Here is a 26,785-nt window from a genome sequence, read left to right on the forward strand (position 1 = left end):
AATCGAATCAGACAGATTATAACACGTTAATAAGTTGACAACTCCAATTTATGGCTAATTTCTTCATTAATATACGCCATTCTGCGCTAATTGTTATTTCAATGTTTTTATTGTCGAACATCTTGAAATTTTCATGAATTGATATTTTTTAGAGTCGAGCCACAGAATTTTGAGATTTATTTCACTTCTTTATTAACATAAAAATTCTATGTTTTCTTTCAACTGCTTCAACTTACGCACAAAAAGCCATTTTACTCCTCTGAAGTACCTTTTTTGGTTAAAGTAAATCATCAAATTTACCGTTTACCGTACCGACACACCAGGTGCCAACTAGTTTGTAAAATTCAAGATAATTTAAATTTTAAATTTGATTACCTTTTTACCGATAGATATTAATAAAAATATGTTTTTGTGAGAAATCTTGTACCTGTGTAGTACAAGCTATGTCATAATAATTTATTATTAAGTGTCAACGGCGCTTGTCTGTTTTAAAAAATGTAGGTATGAGGTATCATATATTGAACCATTAACATAAAAAATTTTTAAAAACTTACATAAATACTGATTCTTCTAGTAAAACTTCTGTCTGTGATGTTACAAATGCTATACCGCACTATTTTCTCCGCTCCGAAGTGGAAGTAGGTTTACTGCGATTTTTATGAAATTATTCATTTACTCGAACAGAATATATTAAATTGCCTTTTGCTATAGGTTTATATAGTTATTATTATACAATAAATAATTATAAATTGCCAATTGGAACCTAAAGAGTCTTAGCGAGGTCTTAGAAATGTACTGTGTTCATCGATGAATAATCGATATATATATAATATCATGGTACTATTTTGACATAATCATAAAAGTTTAAAACTGTAACCATTATATTATATTCTACTTCACATACTGCTATTGTAGGGTCTTGCTCATAGTCAACTACAGTTATGGGTGTCTACAACAACAGAATAGAGGAAAAAAAGCTTGAACATTTTGTTGTAATTCAAAAATAATTAAATGTAGGGACTTGAAACCTTTTCCCTCTAAATTTGCATATTATAATTTTTTACAAAATAGATATTGTATGTACTATGTATATTATTTTTGTTAAAATAATAATAATGGAATTAGTTAATTCGTTATATATGTATATAAATAAATAACTACATGACCTAGTAATTATAATTATACATTTTTATTTTCAAATAAATTAATGTTAATATCATAATAATATTATGCTGTCACCGTGTGACACGGTTTTGTGTGGTTTATTTTTGTGGGTAGGTTTTGGGGAGAGTTGAACCATCCTTTTTCTATGAACTCGTCGCCATCACTGTCCGTGTCACGCAACCTAAGTATCTATAGCCATATGGTTGTAGTCATCGCAATAGATAGCAGTACGGACTAATAAAGTCCGAGGACCGAGGATAGCAACCATTTTTCGTCTAAACCAGCGGTTCCCAACCTTTTTAGCAGGCGGTGTCCTATTGTTTTATACACATTTTGTTAGGTGCCCTTCTGTGAATATCACGAGAAACGTAATAAAAATAAACACTAGTTTTCATTTATAACTGATTTAAATAATTTTATTGAACATATTATTAATAAATTATAATTTTATTGTTGAAATTATAAAAAAAAATTCTGTTTTAATAGTGAAAACCTAATAATTAATGAGATATTTGAGGCTGCTTGTTTTTGGAAAGTTTGGCAATGTTTTTATCTATTATTGAATTATTCAACACATATTAGAAACACTATATCTAATATTGTATATACATAAAACATAATATAGTATTCTAAGTAATTTTGTACGTAAAATATTTTTTTGTCTTTTCAACTACGATTAATTTTTAATTTTTAATATATAATTTAATAATTTTTTTCATTCTCGGATGAGCCGTGGCGCCCCTTCAATGAGCTAATCAATTGTAATTACATAAGATATTTGTGACATTAGTAGATAAGTTTCCATAGTATAATAAATACAATGTTTTAAAAATAACGTATGTATATATTATATAGTATTTATTATAAAACATTTTTGTACTCATTGCTTTTAATTTAGTTAAAAAGTGTGCGTTAGCTGTCAGAATACGTAGAAGTTATGATTGAATTAGAAAATGATTTTCTGACAGACGAAGAAGAACCATTGGAGATGTACAGTGGAATTAAAAATGACACCACAACAAATGTCATCTCTGTTGGAGGTCCCGATAAATCTAATAACTCTCATGAATGTAAGTAATACTAATAACAGTTTTTATTTTATTGGTGACCAGAAAAAAATGTCCATAATATATGGACTTTATGACATTGATCATTATATAGTGTTGCGATCCCCAAAATAGGTGTAAAATATGGTTCATCATTTCACACTACCCTCCTTTTTCTTGTCTATATTTGGTACAAATTAGTGCAATAAAAATATCCCATTATAAACTAAACGAAATATACAATTTTATAAATACCCCCAAAGTCAAGGTGATCGCGGCCCCTTAGTTGAGAAGCACTGACTATACTATTATAACTAAGGCTAGGATTTATATGCATTTGCATGTTTTTTTCCTTAAGTCCAAATTGATTGGTTGTCAGATTTGTCAACGATTTGGCTTATTCTAGTTTAAATAGGACCATTTTTTTTGCATATTTTGGAAATAATGCATATAATTGCATATTCATAGATTTTTTTAGAATTCGATATTGTTTAGCTAACATTTTTTATAAGTTATTGTTAATTTTAAATGGTACTTCACGAAACCGACAGTTTTTGGTTTATCCGTAGAATTTTCGTAAATATATAGCATAACTACTACCTATTTTATCTTAGGTCGGATAATATCTGTTAGTTACCTTGATGATCGGACGACTGATAGAATTATTTACACATTGTTATACAGTGAGACAGTACAGAATAATTGTATTAGTACGTTGTGTGTTGCGTAAATGTGCGGACTTAATAATTAATATTTATAATAATAAACTTAATAATTAATACTTAATAATTTGAATGGTTTTAATAACAGTGTCCAGTATGCTGAAAGTTCAAAGTGAAAGTGCCAAGTTACGTCTAATTAAATTAATATTTAATGTAATAATAATAAATTATGAATTATAATAAATAATAATAAAAATTTGTTTTTGCATATTTTGGTAAATAAAATGCATATTTTACAATTTTTTATTGCATATAAATCCTAGCCCTAATTATAACTATTATAATAGGCTTTTAATAATAGTAAATAACTATTTATATTCTGTTTGAACAGAAACATTTTTTGAAATTATTCTTCTCATGTTTAAGGGACAGAAACCGAAACATATAAACATAACTCTGAATGTGATATTACTCCTAAACAGTTTGAAAGTGTTAATAGTGAAACCTCGACCTCCCAATCGATAAATAATACATTAAAAAACCAACAAATTATACTTGCACCGGACAATCCTATCATGGCGAAAATTCAAAATATATTGAAATTACAGCTGTTGAAACAAACGGAAAACATTAAAAAAGAAATATTAAATCTTGTAAGAATAATATAAACGTCATACTTATGAATCATAAAAATAACTTGGCACTTAAATATTGTAAAAAAAAGTATTAATGAGCATAAATTATATATTATTTACATTTTTATGAAAATAATCATAAATTCATAACCAATTTAAAATACAATCCTTTGATTTTATTTCTAAACATAAAAATCTTAAGTAATTGTTAGTAATATATTATACTATCATTATCACATGGTATAAAGATAAAATAAAATAAAATTTAATACTTTTATTTTTTTATTTTATAGAATACTAATGCTGAATCCTAATGAAAATAAATTTAAAACGTCACTATAAAGGTTTTAAATTAATTCAAACTAATTTTTTAGAGTATGGTAGTTAAAGTCAAAGAGAGAGAAAAGTCTTCTACCATTGGTATGATAAATATTGCAAATAGCAGAGTCGCAGTACAGCAAAAACAATTGAGTGACTTTCACCGAATGAAAGAGGAATTGGAAACAGCAAACGAAAAATTGGAAAAAAGTATTAAGCAGCAAATACAACGTCAAAAAGATATTTTGGCGAAAACTGCAGAAAAAGAAAAAAAATGTACACTTAAAAAAAACCCTTATTTCGTTTTTACAATTTATTAATTTCTGACTAGTTTCGGTTTTAAAAAGACAGATAGAATACAACCGTGAATTTCTGATTGAACTTACAAAGCATGAAAAAGAGCAGGAAATTAAATTTAATAAGTGTGATCAAACAAAATATCAAGCAAAACAATATAAAAAAAAATTATTAAACAACCAGCAAAAACAGGTGATGTTTACTTAACCTATAAAAATAAAATACTTATTAGACTAGTTTAAAAACAAGTCTGATTAACTACATGTAAAGCACTCCCATCAAACGCTAACTCTTCTCAATACTACGTCTCCAATTTCACCTTACACATAGAACACTAAGAATTCTCACGACATATGAAGTTGCCAAAATTAACTATACACATTTCCACAAAATGCTCCTAATCACTTAAACCCTCTTATCTTTAATTTATCCTCGACCACATTCCTAGAAATCCAACAAGAAGACTCGAGCGCCTATGACTTCGGAACTTCTTGTAGAGCTAAGCCTTAACGGTACCTGTAATCTTTACAAAAATGCATAATTAATAACAATAACAACTAATTCAACCGCTGAAGTGCAGTCGTTGGTCAGTCCCTTTTATCATGCCTACATGGTTATAAATATTCTGTTCCATATCTTTGGCCTATTATACTAACTATGTACACATAGTCGAATAACCTAACAACATTTATACAAACAAAAAAAATGGAATGGGCAATTTTTAGTTATACTTATTAGTTCTATATTGGCGTAACTATTGGCCTATTGTACATTAATTGTATATACAAACCACATTATGTTGCAATTTTAACTATTTGTGTATCATATATTTTATAATGAATAACGAATAACATATTTTGAAAATAATATAGACTACAGAAAAATAAGATGTATAATAATATTGGAGCTATAAAAATACCTACATAGGTACAACTTTTATCACCGTACAATAAAAGCTGATATTATTAGCGTAACAATATAAACAAAACATGTACTTAGCCGTACTTTTGTGTAATAAACGAAATGATTAACCCAGGATTACACTTAAATGGCCAATTTTTTTACAGAATCTTTAAAACCAAATTAAACTAACCAAGCTCAATCTAGTTACAATATTATTTAATATTTATAAATATTATTGTAGGTATTTCATGAATTGAGCAATTGTACGTCAAGAGTAGGTATTAACTTCTAATAGTGTAACCTACTTGTATTTATCGTATTGTAGCATATATAACATTTATACATTTATATTATAAATTGTCTTAAAATGATCAGGATTTGTTATTATTGTGTCTAACTCAAGAGAATCTTCGTCTGGAAGATCGTATTAAACAATTGAGTGAACAATCAGAAGCAAAGTATAATGAAAGTGAACTACTGAGACAAAGAGTTATGGACACTTCAATAAGCCTTGATGCAATTAATAAAGAAAATGCCAAGTACACGTTGTTATGGAATGAAGTTATTATATGCATTGAACAATGTGAAAAATATTCTCAGAAAAATATAAAAGACTTACAGTAATTACTATATATATCTTATCTATATAGTAAATTATATAAGTACCTACTAACTACATAGATTTATTTATTTAGTCAATTATTTGACTAATATTATTTGGTATAATATACAATATTAATATATTTGGATTTTTTTCGTTACTTCTGTTTTTTAGAAATGAAAAAAATAAATATCATACTTTATTAACAGAATACCACAGTTACAAACGCAGTACACAAGTCGAATATTACAAAAATGAGGAACTACTTCACTTTTTCAATAAATCTACTCAAAATCAAATTAATTCACAAAATGAGTTTAAAACATGTTTAGAAAACTTTAATTATTTGAGGGATAAGTATTTTAATATAATAAAAATGACAGGAATCCAAAATAAAAATTTAGATGAAGTGATAACTGTATGTATTTCATAATATAAAATACATACAATTTTGAATACTAAATTTTTATTAAATAATAATGTCTTATTATAGGAACAAAAATCTGTTCAAAATGATCTTAGTAAATTATTACGTTTAAAAAATAATATATTAAATCAAAAATTAATATACGAAGATCAAATTTTAGAGGAATTTAATAATCAATCAATTACCGACAGTTATTGTCAAAAAATGAATAGCAATATTTTAGAACTTAAAAAAAAAAATAATGAGAATGTAATACTATATTAGATGTGATATGATTCTTCTTGAAAATAATAATGTTTATTGAAATATATTTAACATTATAATGTAGGAGTCAGTGTTAGTTAAAATTGAGAACGATGTATGTGTAGATCAAATTAAACTAAAACAACATCGTACTACAACTTATAATTTAGAGAAACAAATAAAAGAACTCACTATAGATCTTAACCGCCAAGATTTGTACATTTCTACATTGGATTCTGAGTTGAAGAAATTATACGCGGACATTCAAATGAAATCAAACATGATTGAATCGGAATTCAGAGAATTGGAATCTTTTAAAAAAAAAAGTGAAGCAAGTCAACAACATTTAGTTACATTAATATTTTAACATGATTTATTTATCTACATTTGGTTGGATATCGATTTTCTTTTAGGTTGGCGATGTTATGACTCCACAAATGCAAATTGATCATGTCAAAAGCAAAATTAATGACGTAGAAAATGAAACCAACGTCATAAAACGATATTGTATTCAAAACCAAAGTAAAAATGTAAAATTATTGGATGAAAAAAATAAACAAACTATTGAAATAAACCTGATGCATGGATGTAAGAATTTAATAATTAAATAAATACATAGATAAATGCTGTAGGTACTGTAATACGATAACAATTTTTATAAAAATTAAATACATAAAGATGGGTAAGCGAGTACCTACCGCTATGCTGTACATTAGGCGTCAAGTAAGTTATAGTACCTAATGAATTTGTTAAATTTGAATCCATTAATATACTATTGTTTATGAAAAACAATTCTGATAGGAAATTTTCTGTCAGCCTACATATAAAGAATATTTCATAATATATTTAATGTTATTGCTATTAAAGTAATTAAATATTTTCTATATAATATATAGTCTAATATATTGCATTGGTTGAATTCAATTTTGAAGAAATAATTGCATTCATCGCGTTCATTATATTATGTAATTATTATAATAATGTATATTACCTATATTATATTGTTATAATATACGTAGAGTGATGAATTTATATTGTGTGTGTGTAGGTGGGTAAGACCTTGTCAAAATTCCAGGGAAACTTATAACCCCCTCCCTATTCTACAATTATAATTGATATTAGCTTTAGACTCAATATCAACTTACCCTAAAATAGTGTGGTCACTAAAGAGATTCAAGTTGAACAATATTTTTGAATAAGGTGGGTACAGCAAATAGGTAACTAATATCGTTATCTTTGTTCTGTATAATAGAATTTTGTTCAAATTTGTAATTTAATACCTGAAAAGATAAATTGTGCAAGTATATTTCTTAGAATTTTCAGGTAGTACGAAGAAACGCTGTATTAAACTTTTAAGTTCTTGCTATAAAAATTGAGAATTTTATATTCTCAAGTATTTTCAACAACAAAATAATTTGTAAGTTTTCATAATTTTAACGAATTTGTTCAGAATTTAAGTTTTAAACGCTTGTAACTAAATTAATGCATTAGTACCTTTGATATTTTTAAACAGCTATAATACAAACTTAAGAGGAATCTTATATTCAATTATTAAGGTTTTTGACTAAGTGAAAAATCATGTATTTACAATAATTGAAAAAAACTGAATATACTATCATGTATAGAAAATGTATGCAATATAAACATTTTATGAAAATGAAAAAGTATCGACGACCTACCATTATCGATATTTTTTTTTTTTGAGATTCACCGTTGATTTTGTCAAAAATTGGTTTTGCATATAAAATTCTGTTTTCCCCATGCTTTTGATAATATTGAATAAGTTTAAAATAAAATCTGGAAATATTAGGGGGGCTTAGCCCTTAAGCCCCTCATTTGCGCCCATGCAAACACAGCATAAATACAACATACATTTATTATAAAATATAAATATAGTATTTATAGTATATATATATACTAGATTATATATAATCAATGGTAGAATCTAGTAGTAACAACTAACAATTATGCAGTAGGCTGTAGGCATTTATATGTCTTGTCTAGGGGGGAGCTAGCTTGGATCTGTCTTTGGTTACAGTTCAAGAATAACTCATAAATAATTAAAATATACATTTTCCCATTTGTTTATCGTTTATCGCAATCCAATATGGCAATATCGATGAAGTATATCCAACCACCACCTGAAATCTTCGGGTATCCGGGTGGGCCTAACTGCACCGAGGAGTTATACTTGAAATACGATAATAATAGTCGGAATTATTTGAGGAAAACAATAATAACTTACATAATTATTATAAAATAAAAAAAAAAGTTATTATATTAAGTTTTGATTATGGCCTCAATATATTATATATGTAATATAATGTATATATGTCAGTACATATATCACAAAAATAGATACAAATAATTGTATGAGTAAGGGTAATTTTCAAAATGACTTCATGATATATTTTAGATGATACACAAAATCATAAAAAAAGTAGAAAACTCGATTTAGAAATTGCTTCTTTATTCAAAGAAGTCGATCAGCATAAAAGAACAATTACGAACATGAGAAATGAAGTTGTGAAGTATAATGAAGACTTTTGCAAAAATAAAGGAGAAAGTAATAAACTTTTGAATGAAAATGAATGGATACAAAGTTCAGCTTTGGCTGAATTAAAGGTATTAATGTAATAATGTGAAAACTAGATTAGGCATTATTATTTATAATATATATTTACAATAATTTATATTTATATTTATGTATAAATATCTGTAATATATAATAATTATCTGTATTTATTGTTGAAAAACCTCATTTTAGTTATAATACATCAAATATATAACCTATACTCATGAATTTAATTAGTTAAATATATATATTGTTACAGTATTTAAGTATAAAAACAACCAAAACATATTTTATAGGAAAATGAAAAACAGTGTTTGGAATATATAGACTGTTTGAAATTGTTAAAAAATGAACTGAACGAAATGAAAAAAAGTTACATTGAGAAACAACGTGAAAGTAAATCATGGGATGCCAAAGTCCAGTCACTTGTTGAAATGAAAACAGAACTTAAGAATAAGCAAGGAATTTTTGGTGACATTGATGCTATGCAAAAGGAAATACATAAAATGTTGGTATGTAACAGTTATTATTATAGCCTTATAGGTACCTACTGCAGATGTGCTATCATAATAATACATTCACATGCGATGTCATGGTACCTACTTTTTGCTTAAACTAGGATATTACAATAAAGTTTGTAATTTAGTTTTTATTCTTTTAATTTTAACTAATGTCTTATAATAACATTTTAGTGATTACTCATCAAATTTGTATTATTCTGTTTGTAGACAACGGAAAGTAGATTGAAAAAAATATTAGACAAAATAATGTTGGATTTAGAAAAATGCATATTGAAACGGGAAACGATTTACAATACATTTGCATCAAAAAATATTTATTCGACAAATAAAAATGGTACAAAACAAAAATTAATGAAGATTCTCGATGACATGCGAATAATGATAAGAAAAATTAAAAGTGTAACTCAACTTCTTATTATTTATAAATGTATGATAATCAAAGCTAGTGTTATGAGGAAGGGGTGAGGCAAAACGAGGCATTTGTCCAAGTCCTCGCGCATTCAAGATCCTTGCGTTTAAAATTTACATTAAAAAATATTTTCTAGAAAAATTGTATAGGTTATAACCATAACCTATATAATTTTGGTTCGATAAGTTTTGCCTGGGGCTTCACAAATAAGGTAACGCCGGCCCTGATGATAATCATCTAATTTAAATATCAATACAACATTTTATCGTGTGTCCGTTGACCTCAAATTAAACAATAAATAGTACAGGACTCATCAATTGAATAAATTAATTTAATAGTACTATAGTAGTAGGTATTTGAAATTTGAATTCGATGATAAACCATTGTATACGTTTGCTATTGTCTAAATTATATTTGTATTGGTATAGTAATTTGTATTACTATAATATTTATTCGGCACTTATAAGCTATAAATAAGTAATAATTTGAAATTAATCCTAAACACCATTGTGTAGGTATACTGTATAATAAAAAATATTGATATAGGTAAAAATGTCACGTCCCACGAATATTTTAAAATAACAAAAAAATAAAAATAAAATTGTGAGTAATAATTTCAATTCTTTGTTTAAATAGGTATCTACTTATAATTAGTAATTAGGTATTTAAAGTCCAAATGTCTATAAAAATAATTGTGCCTTAAACTTTTATATTCTTGTGTTTCAATAAAATCTACTCACGAAGAACTTGTATAAGATTTGCAAGCCTTTTCGATATACAAATTGAATATTTTCTACATTTTTAACTATAATATTTAAACGACATAAATAAATTTTTTTGACATTTTATCTTTAAGTTAACCCTACCTATATGCAGTTTTTATATTTGATTCAAATATTCAAATAATTTGAATATAGCTATATAAACATTTTATGTAATTCAAATAATTTTTAAATTTTTAAGTTTTTGACTCATTTTCAAATTTTAAGACAAAAAACCCAAAACAAATTTGAAAATTCAAATATTTTAAATACATAAAGTAGTCTTAATATTTTGAAAATTTGATTGACTATAGAAAATTATAATATAAATAACAATGGAATGTTTCGAGCACCAGCGATCATAGGCGTGTCCACAGGGGGTGCAGGGTAGGCACCTGCACCCTCTGCAATTGCAAGTGGCACCATGAATTATTAACAAAAATTATTCAAAAAAGGGGGCTAGGGCCCATTAGCCCTTTGGGTATGTACCAGGTTGTACCCTCTGCGTCAAAGGTCTAGACACGCCTATGCCAGCGATTAATACTTTTTAAGGCACAACATAAAACTAAAAATCGTTTGTTGAGAAGTCGTTAATTTATTTATAAATATCCATAGGTGAAAATATAGAATTTATATATCATAGGGTCTATAGCCTATAATAGTGTTTTGGGTGTACATAACATATGTTCTAAAAATTGTACAGGATGTGAGGCTAAACAATATTCCAAGCGGGTTGTTACTTGTCAGCCTTCTTGAACCGCCTTGGCGCCTTACACTACAATCTACATCTGATTGAATAACCACCTATTCCAAATTTAAAAATTAAGCCGTTCATAAAAAATTATTTGGAGAATCTATGATATTTTTAAAATTCTGGGAATTTTTAATTTTGACCTCCAAAAGTATCAACTTTATTCATTTTCTTACAAAAAAATATATTTATGTTGAAGATTTTTTCTATATTTAAGTATATATATGTATAAAGTATTCAAAATAAAAATAACACACATATAGTAAAATCAATACTCCGCTCAAAATTTGATAAGCGTTAAATACATTATATTTTATTAATAATATACCTAAGCCATATAAGACTTGTAAAGTACTTGAGTAAAAGTATTCAAATACTTTTTAAGTACTCAAATACGTATTCTAAATACATTTGAAAAAAGTACTTGGGTATAGTATTTGAATACTTTTTTGAAGGTATCTGTATTTAAAATCAAATACTATTTTTAAATACTTTTTTCGTCTTACTTTTTAATTATTCTTATTCTAATTAATTTAAGTAAAATTAGAGTTCTAAAATAAAATAAATAATTTAGTTGATTAATAAATAATAATTCAATTTATCTATAAGGTCATTAGGCCAAGGAAAAAAGATAAACCATATTTAAAAAAAAAAAAAAGTATTTGTATTCGTACTTAAATACTTTTTTTTCAAGTATTCAAATACGTATTTTAAATACTTTTGAAAAAAGGTATCTGTATCTGTATTTGAATACTTTTTAAAAGTATCTTTTACAAGACTGATATAAGGTTATACTGTAATAATAGTTATATTGTTATGTTTCCATGTACGATTTCATAAATGTTTATTTAAATATATATTATTATTATCAACTCTTTATCTACTACACATAATCATGAGCGCAACTAGATCTCTAAAACGAGGGGTACTAAATCTGTGAATACATCACAAGGAAGTGGGGGGGGGCAATGCCCCCCCCACACCCCCTACACATAGACCAACTTTAATCGATACATCAAAACTTTAAAAAATATATTAAGACTTTTTACAAAAATAAAAAAATGAACATCGTTTATAATACTCTTATTTTATTACAATATCAGAAACATATTGAAACATTTTAATTTCATAATCCTGTTAAATAAATAATAATTTATACATTTGAAATCAGCATAATTTTTATGGGTTTCATGCAATATTTATTCAAAATAGTTTCGGTGTTTATCTGATTGAATTAATCTTCTTCAATATTCAACAAAGATAAATAACAAATTCACCTCCATATATTTATAAAAACCTTCTGAAAAATGCTCTTGAGAATCAAAATGAATTTCAAGAGCTATACACCGATGCCTCCAAAAGTGACGAAGGAGTAGGAATAGCCATAATAAAAAACAATTCACAGACATCGTTCAAACTACCATCAACATGCTCTATATATACAGCCGAAGCTCTTGCTATATTACTTGCCATAAAATACATTAACAAAAAGGAAAACCAAAAACATATCATTCTAAGTGATTCGTTAAGCACACTTATTAGTGTACAAAATAAATTCAATCCTAGCGACATAGGTAGCAATTCAAATTCAAAATAGATTAGAAGAAGCAAACCAAAAGAACAACAACATAATAATAATTTGGGTACCTGGACACATAGGAATAATCGGCAATGAAAAGGCAGATAAACAAGCAAAACTAGCTATCAGCACACCGGACTCACAATACATTAACATTTCATCATACTCTGATATAAGAAAACAAATAAAACAGGACACCACCTTACTGTGGCAAAATATATGGACCACCCAAAACAACAAACTAAACGAGGTCAAACAAGCGGTCAAACGATGGAGAAGAAACCCAAATATTAGTACCATAAACGAAAAAAAACTAAATAGGGCCAGAATCGGTCACACCAGACTAACCCATGAGTACCTAATGACAAAAAGTGACCCACCAATATGTCACTCATGTGGCACAATAATCACAATCAAACACATTTTTGAAGAATGCAGAACATACATCAAACAAAGAGAGGATCTCAATATAAGCCATCAAATTGGAACAAGCCTAGGCCCAAATCCTGACAATGAAACCAACACCATTGAATTCTTCAAAACAACCAAGTTACTCAAACTACTTTAGCCAACCTTTCAATGTATAAAATACCAAACAAATTAATTCTAACTATTTCTCTTGTATTTTTTTCATTTTTTTGTTTTTTCTCTTATTTCTTTGCTCTGTTCTTTATTATAAGTATAATTATTGTATGTTTATAGTGATTTGCTAATGACCTAGTAGTCGAAGCAGAAATTGTATAAATTTCAAGACCAATAAAAAAATAACAAATTATATTATACGACCAAACAGTTATAAATTTTTTCATGAAATTTCTTATCATTTAAAAACATAATATTAGGTAAATAATAATAATTATATATAAAAACAAGGGGTGCTAAATTTTCACTTGGGGATGCTAAATACCTTTTTGCACCCCCCTAGTTGCGCCACTGCACATAATGGCATAATACATTTCTTTTGTTTTATAAAAAAGTTTACCATTAGATAGCAAAATTGATTCATATATTTAAAATGTACGTTACAGAAATGTAAAAAAATCGACAAAGACATAAGTGATGCAGACAATTATAAAATGGAATTGGAGTGTAAGCTTACACATTTAAAAGATAAATTTATCAACATTGAACAAAATATTAATGATTTAACAAAAAATATTGATGATATGAATGCTTTAAAACTTGAAGTATGAAAATTGGTAGCAAAATCACCATTTATAGATTAGTCATTTAGTAAAAAATCTCTCAAGAATTAAAAAATAAATGTATTTATACTTTGCAGTGGCGTACGCAGGAAGTCTAATAGACGCCCCCCCCTCCCCCATTGAATAATCCTGCGTATGCCACTGATACTTTGTCCAATACTCCTGTCTCCTATGTACCTGCTAACATAGGCTATAGCCTATTTGGTTGGATTTGCCTAATAAATAACCCCGGAAAAAATAACCCCGAAATAAAACCCCCGAAAAAATAACCACCGAAAAAATAACCCTATAATAAAAATGATTTGTAAGTAATAAAGTATAAATTTGTAAAACAATGTCAATAATATATAAATAAAAAATTCTCATTATAAACGTGGAATACAATACAATTTGTCAATTTGTCAATTTATATAATATAATAATTTGGTAGTAAAGTATAAATTTGTAAAACAATGTCAATAATATATAAATAAAAAATTCTCATTATAAACTTATATTATGGGGTTATTTTTTCTGTGGTTATTTTTTCGGGGTTATTTTTTCCGTGGTTATTTTTTCGCGGTACCATTTGGTTGCCATAGTGAATATCCGTAGTAATTTTATTGTTTTACGGTTTAAACAAGACATACCTCCAATTGAGACAATTTAGGTATAAACCATACATACAGGGAGATTTTTTTAAACATGACATTGCTCAACCTATTTTTTGTTATGAAATAAAAATTGTTTTGATCGTTCAATAACATACCTAGCTATTGATGTACCTACTTTTATTCCAGAACTTTTATAAATTAAATTACAAACAAAATCATACAAAATTTTTGGAAGATGTACGAAAAGAAAAATACCGTTTGCTGATAAAAAGTGAATCAAAAATGAACGAAGTCATTACCGCCCAGAGGTCGAAGAATTCCGATTTAATAAGTGTTGTGGAAGCTTTAAAAAACGATTTTCCATACTTGGATGTTGAGTTGACACGTTTGTCATCTACTCTTAATTCTATTAACAGTTAAAAGTTCATTAAAAAATAGTACTTATATCAAACATACAATAATAGTTTTCTGAAAAAATAATTTTGACTGTTTTTACATTTAATATACACAAATAAGCCAACAAAACTAACAGCATAATCTTATTTCTCGTCACCGGTAACATTATCGAATTTCTTATATCAGCAGACAATTGTAGCAGTTACGACATCATCTAAATAATAAGTTCTAGGTGTCTACTATCTATTTTAAACATCTTCAGATGGAGGGTCCCAGTGTCGTACCACATGACCAGAGCTCTCATGGGACACAAATGATTCCTGCAACACTATTGTAGTGATCACGTCGCCTACAGGTATCAGTAGTCAAAGATGATGTTTGGAAGGTAACTCTTGAGTTAATTACACAACGTAGAATTCTTCTTAATTAGATTAATTGTTTATTTATTGTGGTAAAACATATATTTATTTATAACATGAAAGCTGAATGTAAGTTAAGTATTCTGAATGATAGAATAAATTCGGTTTGACTCGAATATTTTCTAAGTTCCAAATATTGTTTATAAGAAATTTTCTAAGTCCAATGAATTAAATTAAACAACAGACTGGCGTGAAGGTGCTCTGGCTAGTCTGGTCAAGTCGCGTCTGAATACAGGCCGTTTCGGGGTCCCTTATATAGTGCTACCCTCTACTCCCCATAGTCTACTTGCTCTTGTCGCTGTTCTCACGGATGTGGTATAGTTATCTAGACTGACGGGAAATGTTACTCGCCCACATACAAGTCAAAAGGTGCATCCCGTGCAGCTGCAGACCTCGATAATTTATATTATTATGAATATTGTTATTATGTAAAACTATATATAATGATATTACATTATAACATTGGTTCTTGGAACTTTTGTATCGATGTATAATCCCACACCTTGTCCACTACCATGCCCCTATCAATGATCTTTTATAGTCGTATGACCACATGATTTCGTGTTTCCCTAATATTAATGATTTCCACGAAATACTGTCTCTCCTACATTTACAAAGTTCGTCGCACCCTTCCCCAGACTGGTGCGGCTGGTACTTAGTTGACTGTGAACTATACAATGCGGGACGCTAGTCCATAGCACTATATACGTCCACCATATGGGCAGGACCGACGCCCTCAATGTAATCACTGCGTTTGCGTATCGGACACACAGTTCCGGTGCCCGAACTGGGATAGTCTCGGGGCAGTCTTAGTGACACCCCCCCCCCCCATACCAGTGCACACGGCATTCTCTATGGGCCTGTCTTCGAAGAGATCCTGGGAAAATCATCCGGTTTACACAGGAAAGCCGATGAGAAGTTTGAGATCTTCTATAAAATGGTGGAGGACCTGGCCTGAATCCATGTTGCTCTTCAATGAGTATATTATGATTAAGGCTACTGTTCCGATAGATAACATTTTATTAGGAACTACAATATAAGCATTTAATGCACCAAAATTAAATTAAATATGTATAATTATTATTTTATTATTAGTAATATGAAATTAACTAAATAATACTTGTGTACTGCATTTTATAAAGGGAGATTTTCTTAACATATAAAACCTAATATGTATGTGCTTTCCACGTATCACACGTTGAGATACACTGTTCAACACTGTTTGTATTTTTATCAATTTTAACAATTTATATTTATTTATTTTTACTGTAGTTTTTTACGGTAGTTAATTTATTAAAACGGATAAACATAAATCACAATTATTTAAAAAAAATAATATAATATAATTGTTTATATCATAAAATATTTTGACATTCTTATAACTTAAAAATTTTCTACTGCAGAAGAACCAAATTTAAAAACTAAATAAATTCTAAATTATTGTATTATAAGAAATTTAATATCCACTAAATTAATAAGACAAATTCAATTAATAAAATTAATTATAAAATCATAACAAACAATGAATAGGTTACTAAAAACAATAACTCATAACACTATTTTACAATTTTTCCAAAAATTTACCTAAAATATTTCTTTTCATAATAAAATTAAAATGTTTATACTATATTTACTTAAATAAATAATTGTGGTAAACATATAATTTTAAAACTATGGCTACAAAAATATTCTCGATTAAATAGGTAAGAAACATGCTTCATATTTCAACATAAATATAAATTAAATATAGAAAACATTTTAATTTTATATTTCAGTATCTTTAAGGAAAATATGAAAAATTATAAATTATATACATTATTTGTACGAATATCTATTAGCTAGAAATTGAAAATCACGAAATAATTTTATTTTCAAGTTAGACGCATTGGATATATTATTTTAGTTTAAAAATTATATCCGCAATTTATAAAAACAAAGTTGTAAAATAACATCAATATTATAATAAATAAAAAATAATAATATATTTACCATGCTAAACTTAATAAATATATTGCATAGGTACTTAAAATTAAACTAAAAATACTTAAGATTAATAATTTAACACAAGTGCTTTGATTAATAGTACACAATTGAAGGACATACATATACATATTATATAGATACACATTTCATACACATTTGTTCTCAAAAATTGCTAAAACCCAGTCAAGTATAATTTAAATCACTATTTAAGTCAAGTTGGTAATAATATTTCAAATAGTTACAATAATGAATTAATTAAAGAGATGGTAAATACTTAAACTGATGGTTAAAATTAATTATATTTTTAGTTGCAAAAGTAATTTACAATCATATATATATATATATAGATATATAATGTCTACAGTATCGATAATAAACAAATGAATAAAAATACAAAAATTCAGAAATATTGTTAAAATATATTTAAATCACTATTTTATTGGACCAGCCAATTTAATACAAATTAAGAATCTATAAATATAAATTTAGTTAAATATTATTCCTTAAGTCTAAACATTACCATTTATTTTGTAAATTGATCAATAAAACCGGCTAGATAAATCAACCTTCGGTGTTTATTGATTCTCTTGCATGGTGTGTACGGACATGTTTGTTGTGATTTGATTTAGAACTAGTTGTTTTTCCGCATATATGACATGTATGAGGTTTTTGTCCAGTATGTGTCTTTAAGTGATCTGTTAGATAATAACTACGGTGGAACCTAAGCAACACAATCACAAACAATTAGTTAAGTAAATTTTATTTATAAATAATTTAATGAACTATTGCTAATCAAAATACATTGAATAAAAATTAAATACTTTTTGACAAGTAACACAATAATATTATGTTTGGGCTTCATAAGCGCTATACCTGCTATTATGGGACATTTGTCATATGCACTCTACTACACGATTTATATTTTTATTACCGTAACTTACTGGAATTAAATATTAGCACTCTCTTTCCTGTATGAGATAATTTTTGATTGTATTTTAAGTCATTGGACGACAATACTTTGGTTCACACACGGTTTTATGCTTCCATGTCACATTTCAAAATGTTTGTAAGAAATTTTACAATAAACAAAATGAACAAAAAAAAAGATAATAACAATAAACAAAATCAGTTGCTAATTTTAAAATTGCAAACAATTTTGTAATAAATGAAGAAAATTATATAAAAATTTATCAAGAAAAGGACATTTTTGAGGTTTAAAAGGACAAGGTATCAAACTACTCAAAATTTAAGGAGAGAAACTAATTTTTAATTGATATTTCAGATATATTATTTAGGTATTTATATATTTAGAAAGAAAAACCGTTTTTGACTGTACAAAAAAATGGTTGTAACAATAGTGGTTGGAGCATCAGTTCATAATTAGAACTGGTCTATTATCGGTGTCAAAATACCAAACAGATTACAATAAAATATGAATTTAAGCACTGATTGATCAGATCATATAGTGTATGGACGGATAAACTTGTGTCATGATGTACCTGCCAAAATTTTTTAAAATCATGGTTAAAAAGAGATTCAAGGAAAAAACCAACTGAAAATCTTAACATCTTCAAGAAAACAGAGCAAGAAACTGTAGAAGGGGGATTGATGGATCATGGATATCTAGCTTGTGAAACTATAACAAAGACAGGTATTTTGTTGTCAACTAAAAGGATAAAATATCATTGCACAAAATTATACAGAGAGGTCAATGCTGGGTCTACAATACATTCTAATGGATGGTCAGGGTATAATAGTCAATAGACTTTCACATGTACAATCACAACAAAAGTTTTGTATATCCAATATCAATACCTAAAAGCATTGAAAGTTTGAGGCAGCTGATGAGGCTGATGGTAAATATGTATATGCTTATGTATATGTAGTATATATATATATATATATATATATATATATATATATATATATATATATATATAAATATATATAATATGTATATGCTCCTCTATATGCCATATGTGGCAAAACTCCAGACTTGCTTCCAAGGTATGATATTAAGATATATGCATAGAACATATAATAATTAGGGCTTGGATTTATATGCTCTAGAAACTTCAGAAATATGCACTATGAAATATGCATTTATGCTAAAATTTGCAAAAAAAACCGATTAAAATAGTCTTTTATTTTCATTATTATATTAACATCATTATATTATATTAACATACAATTATATTATATTGATATGATTAATTTATGGCATTTTAAATATAGATAAACTAAATTGAACAAAAATTACTTGCACTCAGATCACTAAAAACACGAGAAACAAACATAACTAATGAATGATTCATGAAAACTTACTCAAAAATAGATCGCTACTTGTCCTGATGGATCTCAGGTAAGATAAGATAATGACTTCATCAAATTAAATAGACTATAAATGTAACTATAAACTATAAACACTATACAATATTTAATTGATATAAGCAAAATATTACATATTAAGCATTTAAAAACCAAATATATAAAATAAAAAGCTCAGAAATATGCAGTAAATGTCAAAAAATTCAAAAATTTGCTAAATAATTACATAGCTGTTTCTTCTGTTTAAAAAAACATATAGATGCATATTATAAATCTGGGCCCTAATAATAACTATTATAGGTATCTTATTGAACCACATAATAAGAAATTTCTTTCTTCGAGCATTTAATAGAATAATGGAAAAATTCAAGGAAACTACCAACAATCTGGTCAAATGGATAAGGACACTTGGCAATCAACTATAAATAACTAATTAACGACAATATGAAACAATTACCCTGTTATTGTTTTATGAATTATATAACTTAACCGAGTCTATAATGCTTGCAAAAAAAACCTACCATACGATAATAATAATAATCTTATTGAAAAGTCGTAAAGAGGTATGAATAAAAGTGACACATTAAGCACATTACTGAAGAACATGGCATAATTTTTTTATTATTTATCTAATTTTTCTTTAACTCTAATTATTGATGATAATGTAACAAATAACAAGAAAACAATGCTGACGCATAGATAATAATAGATAATAATTTTGAATAATGTATTAGGTAATTAATTATAGGAGTTTTCGTTTATCATTAAAACCACTTTTACATTACCTATTTATTACAAAAGTATGTTGTTTAAAATCTAAATATGGCTATAGAGTGGTAAAATGGTAGAGTATATATGACAAGATAGCCAATGTTAATTCAAAGTTATTAATTTATTATAATAAGACGGATTAATTATCGAGGTGCAACATTATTATGTGCATCCAGCTAAATTATTATATGAGTAAAAAGATTTAACAGCTCAATAAATGTCATTAAATTTATATAGGTAATTTAATATTTAAGTTTTAATTTTACTCACTTTTTGCCACATTCTTTGCATTCATATGAACGATTGCCTTCCTCGTGTTCTGCCATATGTCTCATACAATGTTTTTTCCTGATAAATTGTTTTCCGCATTCATTGCATGTAAATGGACGAACACCGTTATGTGCACGTACATGAGCTTCCCATTCATGTTTGAGATAAAATGCACTTTTACACTGGGTACATTTAAAAGGTTTGTGCGTACGTGACATATGAGTCCACTGATGCATTCTTAAATTCCATTTAGTTCGAAATGATCGGTTGCATATATTGCAAGAATAAGGTCTTAAATCTTTGTGAATAAGCATATGGGTAGCAAAAGATTTACGTAAAAATGTATTATTACATATATGACAGCTCATGTTTTCAACGTCACGATCTTTAGTAGGTAAATAAGAGGAATCGTGTGAACGCCGTATATGCCTAGTCAAAGATGTTAAGTGTACAAAACGTTCTGAACACCATGGACATTGTTTTGGTTTATCTTCATGAGTTTCTTTATGCCATGCAAGCTTTTTTAATGAAAGAAATACCTATGAAAAAAGTTATAAACAATATAATTATGGTAATATAAGAAAGATTTTAATTATTAATTTTTCACTCACCTCTCCACAATGGCAATAAAAATCTTTTGGTGTTCCATTACTTTGATGTTGTTTACGAATATGACTATTTAAATTTGATTTGCAACTAAAAGCTTGATCACACATAGAACAAATATATGGTTTTATATTTAGATGACCATTCATGTGATCTTGAAGTTTGACACGACTAGCAAAACATTTGTGACATTGTTCACAGACGTATGGCTTAATTTGAAGGTGACGTTTCAAATGAGTGGTTAAATTAAATTGGGAATGGAATTTTCTTGTACAGAAACTACATGACAATGGATGAACATTTAGTATATGTTCTCGAAATTCTGTTATCATAGGAAATACTATGTTACATGTTGGACACAAATTATTCTTATCTGGAAAAATAATTACAAAATAAAATTAATCATATTGATTATCATTAAATATGGAAAATATATGTTATGTAATAAGAAAAACAGTTAATATTTTATATTGGTTATAATTTATGCATGATGTTTAAATTAGTGTTAATATATATACAGTGGCTGCGTGAACTATTTTATTTCATAAGACAAAAGTACCGAACCAATCCATTTCTTGATAATGTTACGTTAAGTACCTAATATTTACCCAGGTATGTATATCGTATGTGACTATGTGAGTGTAAATTATAAACTAGTCATTGTGATGCCCACCACCACTTTTGCACGAGGCCACCGCCTCATAAAATAGCTATTCACGCCGCCACTGTATATATACAATATACATAACAAAAATAACTTTATTGATAAAAATCAATTGAGAATAATATACTTTTTCTTCATTTGAGGATCCATAAAAATACATATATGTAGACAGCAGTAATGCCAGTAATTTAGATGTATTAGAGGAGGAGGGGTGGGGGTATCAAATGATTTAAATGTATAATAAGTTCTAAATAGAAATGATTATAAAATTGTCAGATAGGTTTAACCATCCTTGTCCTGAATTACTGCTATTTTGCTAACATATTTTAGAGAGATGTTTGATTTTTAATTCTTAATAAGCACACACCCTATTTGAAAATCGATACAATGAATATTAAAATATAATTAAAAGTATTTGTTGTACATTCAAATCTTTCATTGTATTTAATGATATTTTGAAAAGATTTAATTTTGCCTTATGGATCTTAATGTAAATAATAAATTTTAAGTAAATTGGTACCTTTATGAGTATCTATAAAATGCAATGTCATTTGTGTATAATTTTCGAAAGGTTGATCACAAATGCCACATTCCACTTTTAGAGTAGTTGGTTGAGCCAATTCTTCCAAATCTGTCTCTATTTTGGTCGAAAATGGTTTTATGTACATTAAACCTTTTTTCACGCCTTCTTCATTTCTATGTTCTTCATTGATATGTGCTTTACGTGATTTAACATCATTGAACTTTAATTTGCAATATGGGCAAATTAATTTTCCTATAAGTGGTTTCACTTCTTTTTTCTCTATTATTTCTTTAGTATCTTCTTTAGGAATTTCTTCTCTGTTTTTTAAACACATTAAATTTCTAGCAGCAGTACTAACTTCGTGTACAGTATCATCCCATGCAGTGCTAGTATGTGGCAGAATATCATCACTACTTTTCATTGTCCATATGGATGCAAGTATTGGTTCAGGGGGTTCTAAACTCTCTTGGCCAGATAATTCTCCATGAGCTGGCATAAGTTCATCTGTTTGAATATCTAGAGTTAGATTATGTTCTTGATGGTTTGATGATAAATATTCTGGGTGTAATTCCATTGTAGTAAGAGTACTATACTGAGGAGGGTTAAGTTGAGGATCTGGATCAGTATGTGATATACGAGCATTTTCACTTGAGTAAAAATAATGAGACATATATTCTTCATTTTCAAGTAGATTAGCATTTGATTGAAATGGATCATTAAAGTGACCTGCTGCAGACGAGCCTGTTTCTTCCGACACTTCATGATGTTGAGTTGATTCATTTGATTCTCCTTGAAAACCAATACTGCGATCTTGTTGGTCTTCAAATTCTGGCGGATAGTCATCCTCAAAAGTAACATTGCTATCTTCAATATCAATGTCATCCTCAGGATTATCTTCAAGAGCATCTCGTAGTTCAGAAAGTGCTTGACTGTTTTGGCTTTTTGGAGAAGGAGGACTATTTCTGTCCGCATTATTAAGCCCAGAATTAACAGCTTCAGATATATTGAAGTTAGTTCTGCCGGTTTCATTAATCGACTCTGATATATTTAAGGTATTTTTGTTCGTATTGTTAACTCTATCTGGTATAGCAAAAGAGTATCCACCTGCATCTGAAGTACCTGAAGACGAGCTACTGTCATCTGAAAGGTTTTCTTGGTCTGATTTGGAAGGAGATGCTTGATTTGTAAGGTTCAACAAAGCTTTTATGACTTGTTTTTTGGGATGCGTATGCAAATGGACAGTTAAAGATATTCCTGGGCGTAAGTACAATGTGCAAACTGGACAACATGATTGATTCATATTTCTTCAACAATGATTTTCAGTCTAAAACAAACCAATAAAATAATTAATCTTTAGGGTATAATAACCATCAATAAAATAACGGTAATGATCAAATTGCTTATTATTAATATAAAGTGTTTTACAACAATTTAACAAGACTAATTCATACATAAACAATTGTCTCAGATATTCTATTGGATTAGTTGCTTTATTGTATAGTACACTTGCATATAATTATAGTATAATCAAAATATATGGAAGGTACATGGATTTAAAAATTACAAGATAAAAAATTTCACAAATTGAGTGGAATATTACTAATACTCAATCACCCAAACCGTTTCCATTGAAAGTAGTTAATTACTAAACAACCAATTATTCTATTTGAATCATATTAAGTAGGGAAACAGTATACACAAAATCTAGGTTTATCTATTGCCTACGATTCAGTATACACCGCATTAACGCAAATAATTATTGAGGTTTGCACTGTTTGCAGTGATAGGAAAGAGATAGAATATCAAATACCAACTCGGTTCGTGAAAGAAACAAATTATTATTTTTTATTTTTTGTATGAAAGAAACGAAATAATTCACTTTACCTTAGTTCAGAGATGAGGAAGAATAATGAAGTGATTATGACCGTAACGGCCACCAGAAAAGACTGTGTTGGGCGACGATAGAACGGTGTCGAATTATGAAAACATCGAATCCGTTTACGAATAATAATATAAAATATAAATTACAAATTACAATGTTAAAGACCTACACACTAAAACTAAAATTTATAAAATAATATACATAATAATATAACATATACATGATAATATATATTATGTATATCAATTAAAAAAATAAAAAATGTAACTTTTTTACAAATTTACATGATGGAGAAAAGAAAATATCAATAGCGAGCAGTGTTGCCACATTTCCAAGGCCGACGTGTCCAAACAAAATGCAGAATTGCCAAGCTGTTTTTCAATTTTTTTTTTTGAAACATCGATTTCTCGACGTAATACGTAAATGAAGTACAAAGCGCGTTCAACATGAACTATAGGTTATAGCACAGAACAATGGTTATAGGTATACAGTTACTAATGTTACTATAATATAGTTTTACTATTTAATGGCTCGACATGATTGCCAAATAGCAGTAATAAGTAATGAACTAATGAACATGACTTGGTACTGGTCAATGGGTATTGAAAATAATATGATAAAAAGCAAATAGCCCAAAAAGATCGACCGTCGCGATATTACTTACAATTTTACTTGATAGATTTAATTTATCATTCTACTTTACTGTTTACTAGTTATCCCTCGAAACTTGATGATGACATTAAGTGAAATCAGAACCTTAATCGGCTTAAACTGTAACTTACTCGATACTTCTAAATTCTTGTATGATACGAAGTTCTGTAATAAGTGTTGGGTGTTTCTACTTATTGTTAGGACTTATCGACGCTACTTACAACATACTTGTATGTAAGATGGCCTCTAAAAAATATTTTTGGGACTATGACCTTCACTATTACTTACCAGTTACTGGTAGTTTTTTCACCATACAACAAAAATCAAATTAGGTACTTATAATTATTGTTATATAGCCTTTTTTTTTCTTCTTTATTTGTAATACACAATCTGTACACAATCGGCACAATAAGAGTATGAGCTAAGACAATAAAAAACATGAAATTATGGGCTAAGAAGCCACCCACCGATGACACTTATGTTTTTAAATTATTTGTTTTAACTTAATTATTATTATTAAATATTATTTTTTTTTAGGGGTTAAGTAGGTCTCTGCGATTTGCCTAATAAATAACCCCGGAAAAAATATCCCCGGAAAAAATAACCCCGAAAAAAAAACCCCCGAAAAAATAACCACGCGAAAAAATAACCACGGAAAAAATAAACCTATAATAAAAATGATTTGTAAGTAATAAAGTATAAATTTGTAAAACAATGTCAATAATATATAAATAAAAAATTCTCATTATAAACGTGGAATACAATACAATTTGTCAATTTGTCAATTTATATAATATAATAATTTGGTTGTAAAGTATAAATTTGTAAAATAATGTCAATAATATATAAATAAAAAATTCTCATTATAAACGTGGAATACAATACAATTTGTCAATTTATATAATATAATAATTTGGTTTTAAATTACCGAATTATCACATTACATTAAATTTAAGATAAAGTTAGTACTGTTAGTAGTACCTTCCTTATCCGTTATAATATGTCACTGTACCTAGCTATTGTAGGTATATCTGATCGATATGACAGACAGACCGTGCTTTTAATCGTTTTTATCGTAGGTATACAATAATTTATCATTAAATCCAAAATTAATATTATTTGTGGGAACATAACAATTGTACGTAGGTAATAGGTATGTTATACATTTAGATTTGAGATTAATTTGAAAACTTATATTAACTTATATTATGGGGTTATTTTTTCCGTGGTTATTTTTTCGCGTGGTTATTTTTTCGGGGTCTAAATTTCCGGGGTTATTTTTTCCGTGGTTATTTTTTCGCGGTACCGGTCTCTGCACCATTTACGCTTGAGGCGACGAGGGGGATTACCAGGAATGGTTAAAGAAGCCAGATTTCTTACAAGTTCGTTTGGATGATAATTGAGGCGTTGGTGAAATCGTTTGTAATAATTTTTTGTTCTTCCTGAATTGTTTTCATATGAAGGTCTTTATGCAGGGAGTGATTTGAGACATATAGTGGAGAGTTGGTAATTTTTCTTAGAATTTTGTTTTGGAAACGTTGAATTTTATTTAAATTTGATATTTTTGCGTTGCCCCACAGCTGTAGGCTGTACGTCCAAATT

At 27.7% G+C, this 26,785-nt stretch overlaps 2 protein-coding genes and 1 pseudogene across 2 annotated transcripts; 2 read left to right on the forward strand and 1 right to left on the reverse strand.

Annotated features, from left to right (window-relative positions):
• Positions 1-941: 941 nt before the first annotated feature.
• Positions 942-15,110, forward strand: LOC149057389 (coiled-coil domain-containing protein 40-like). Its single transcript, XM_089223393.1, has 15 exons — positions 942-992; positions 2,081-2,234; positions 3,299-3,525; positions 3,882-4,101; positions 4,157-4,314; positions 5,401-5,645; positions 5,801-6,044; positions 6,120-6,302; positions 6,382-6,627; positions 6,710-6,884; positions 8,713-8,921; positions 9,168-9,383; positions 9,600-9,791; positions 13,921-14,079; positions 14,877-15,110. The coding sequence occupies exons 1-15, from the start codon at positions 942-944 to the stop codon at positions 15,108-15,110; spliced, it is 2,913 nt and encodes a 970-aa protein (XP_089079519.1).
• Positions 12,584-13,640, forward strand: LOC149057390 (uncharacterized; annotated as a pseudogene).
• Positions 15,111-16,562: 1,452 nt separating the features above from the next.
• LOC107170772 (uncharacterized) lies at positions 16,563-24,795 on the reverse strand. Its single transcript, XM_015520969.2, has 5 exons — positions 24,535-24,795; positions 22,648-23,974; positions 21,469-21,836; positions 20,858-21,396; positions 16,563-18,209 (listed from the first exon to the last, which is right to left on the reverse strand). The coding sequence occupies exons 2-5, from the start codon at positions 23,948-23,950 to the stop codon at positions 18,050-18,052; spliced, it is 2,370 nt and encodes a 789-aa protein (XP_015376455.1). The 5' UTR covers positions 23,951-23,974; positions 24,535-24,795; the 3' UTR covers positions 16,563-18,049.
• Positions 24,796-26,785: the final 1,990 nt, after the last annotated feature.

The sequence above is a fragment of the Diuraphis noxia genome, unplaced genomic scaffold, assembly GCF_037042655.1.
Source record: "Diuraphis noxia isolate RWA-SAM2 unplaced genomic scaffold, SU_Dnox_SAM2 contig0003, whole genome shotgun sequence".
Lineage (NCBI taxonomy): Eukaryota > Metazoa > Arthropoda > Insecta > Hemiptera > Aphididae > Diuraphis > Diuraphis noxia.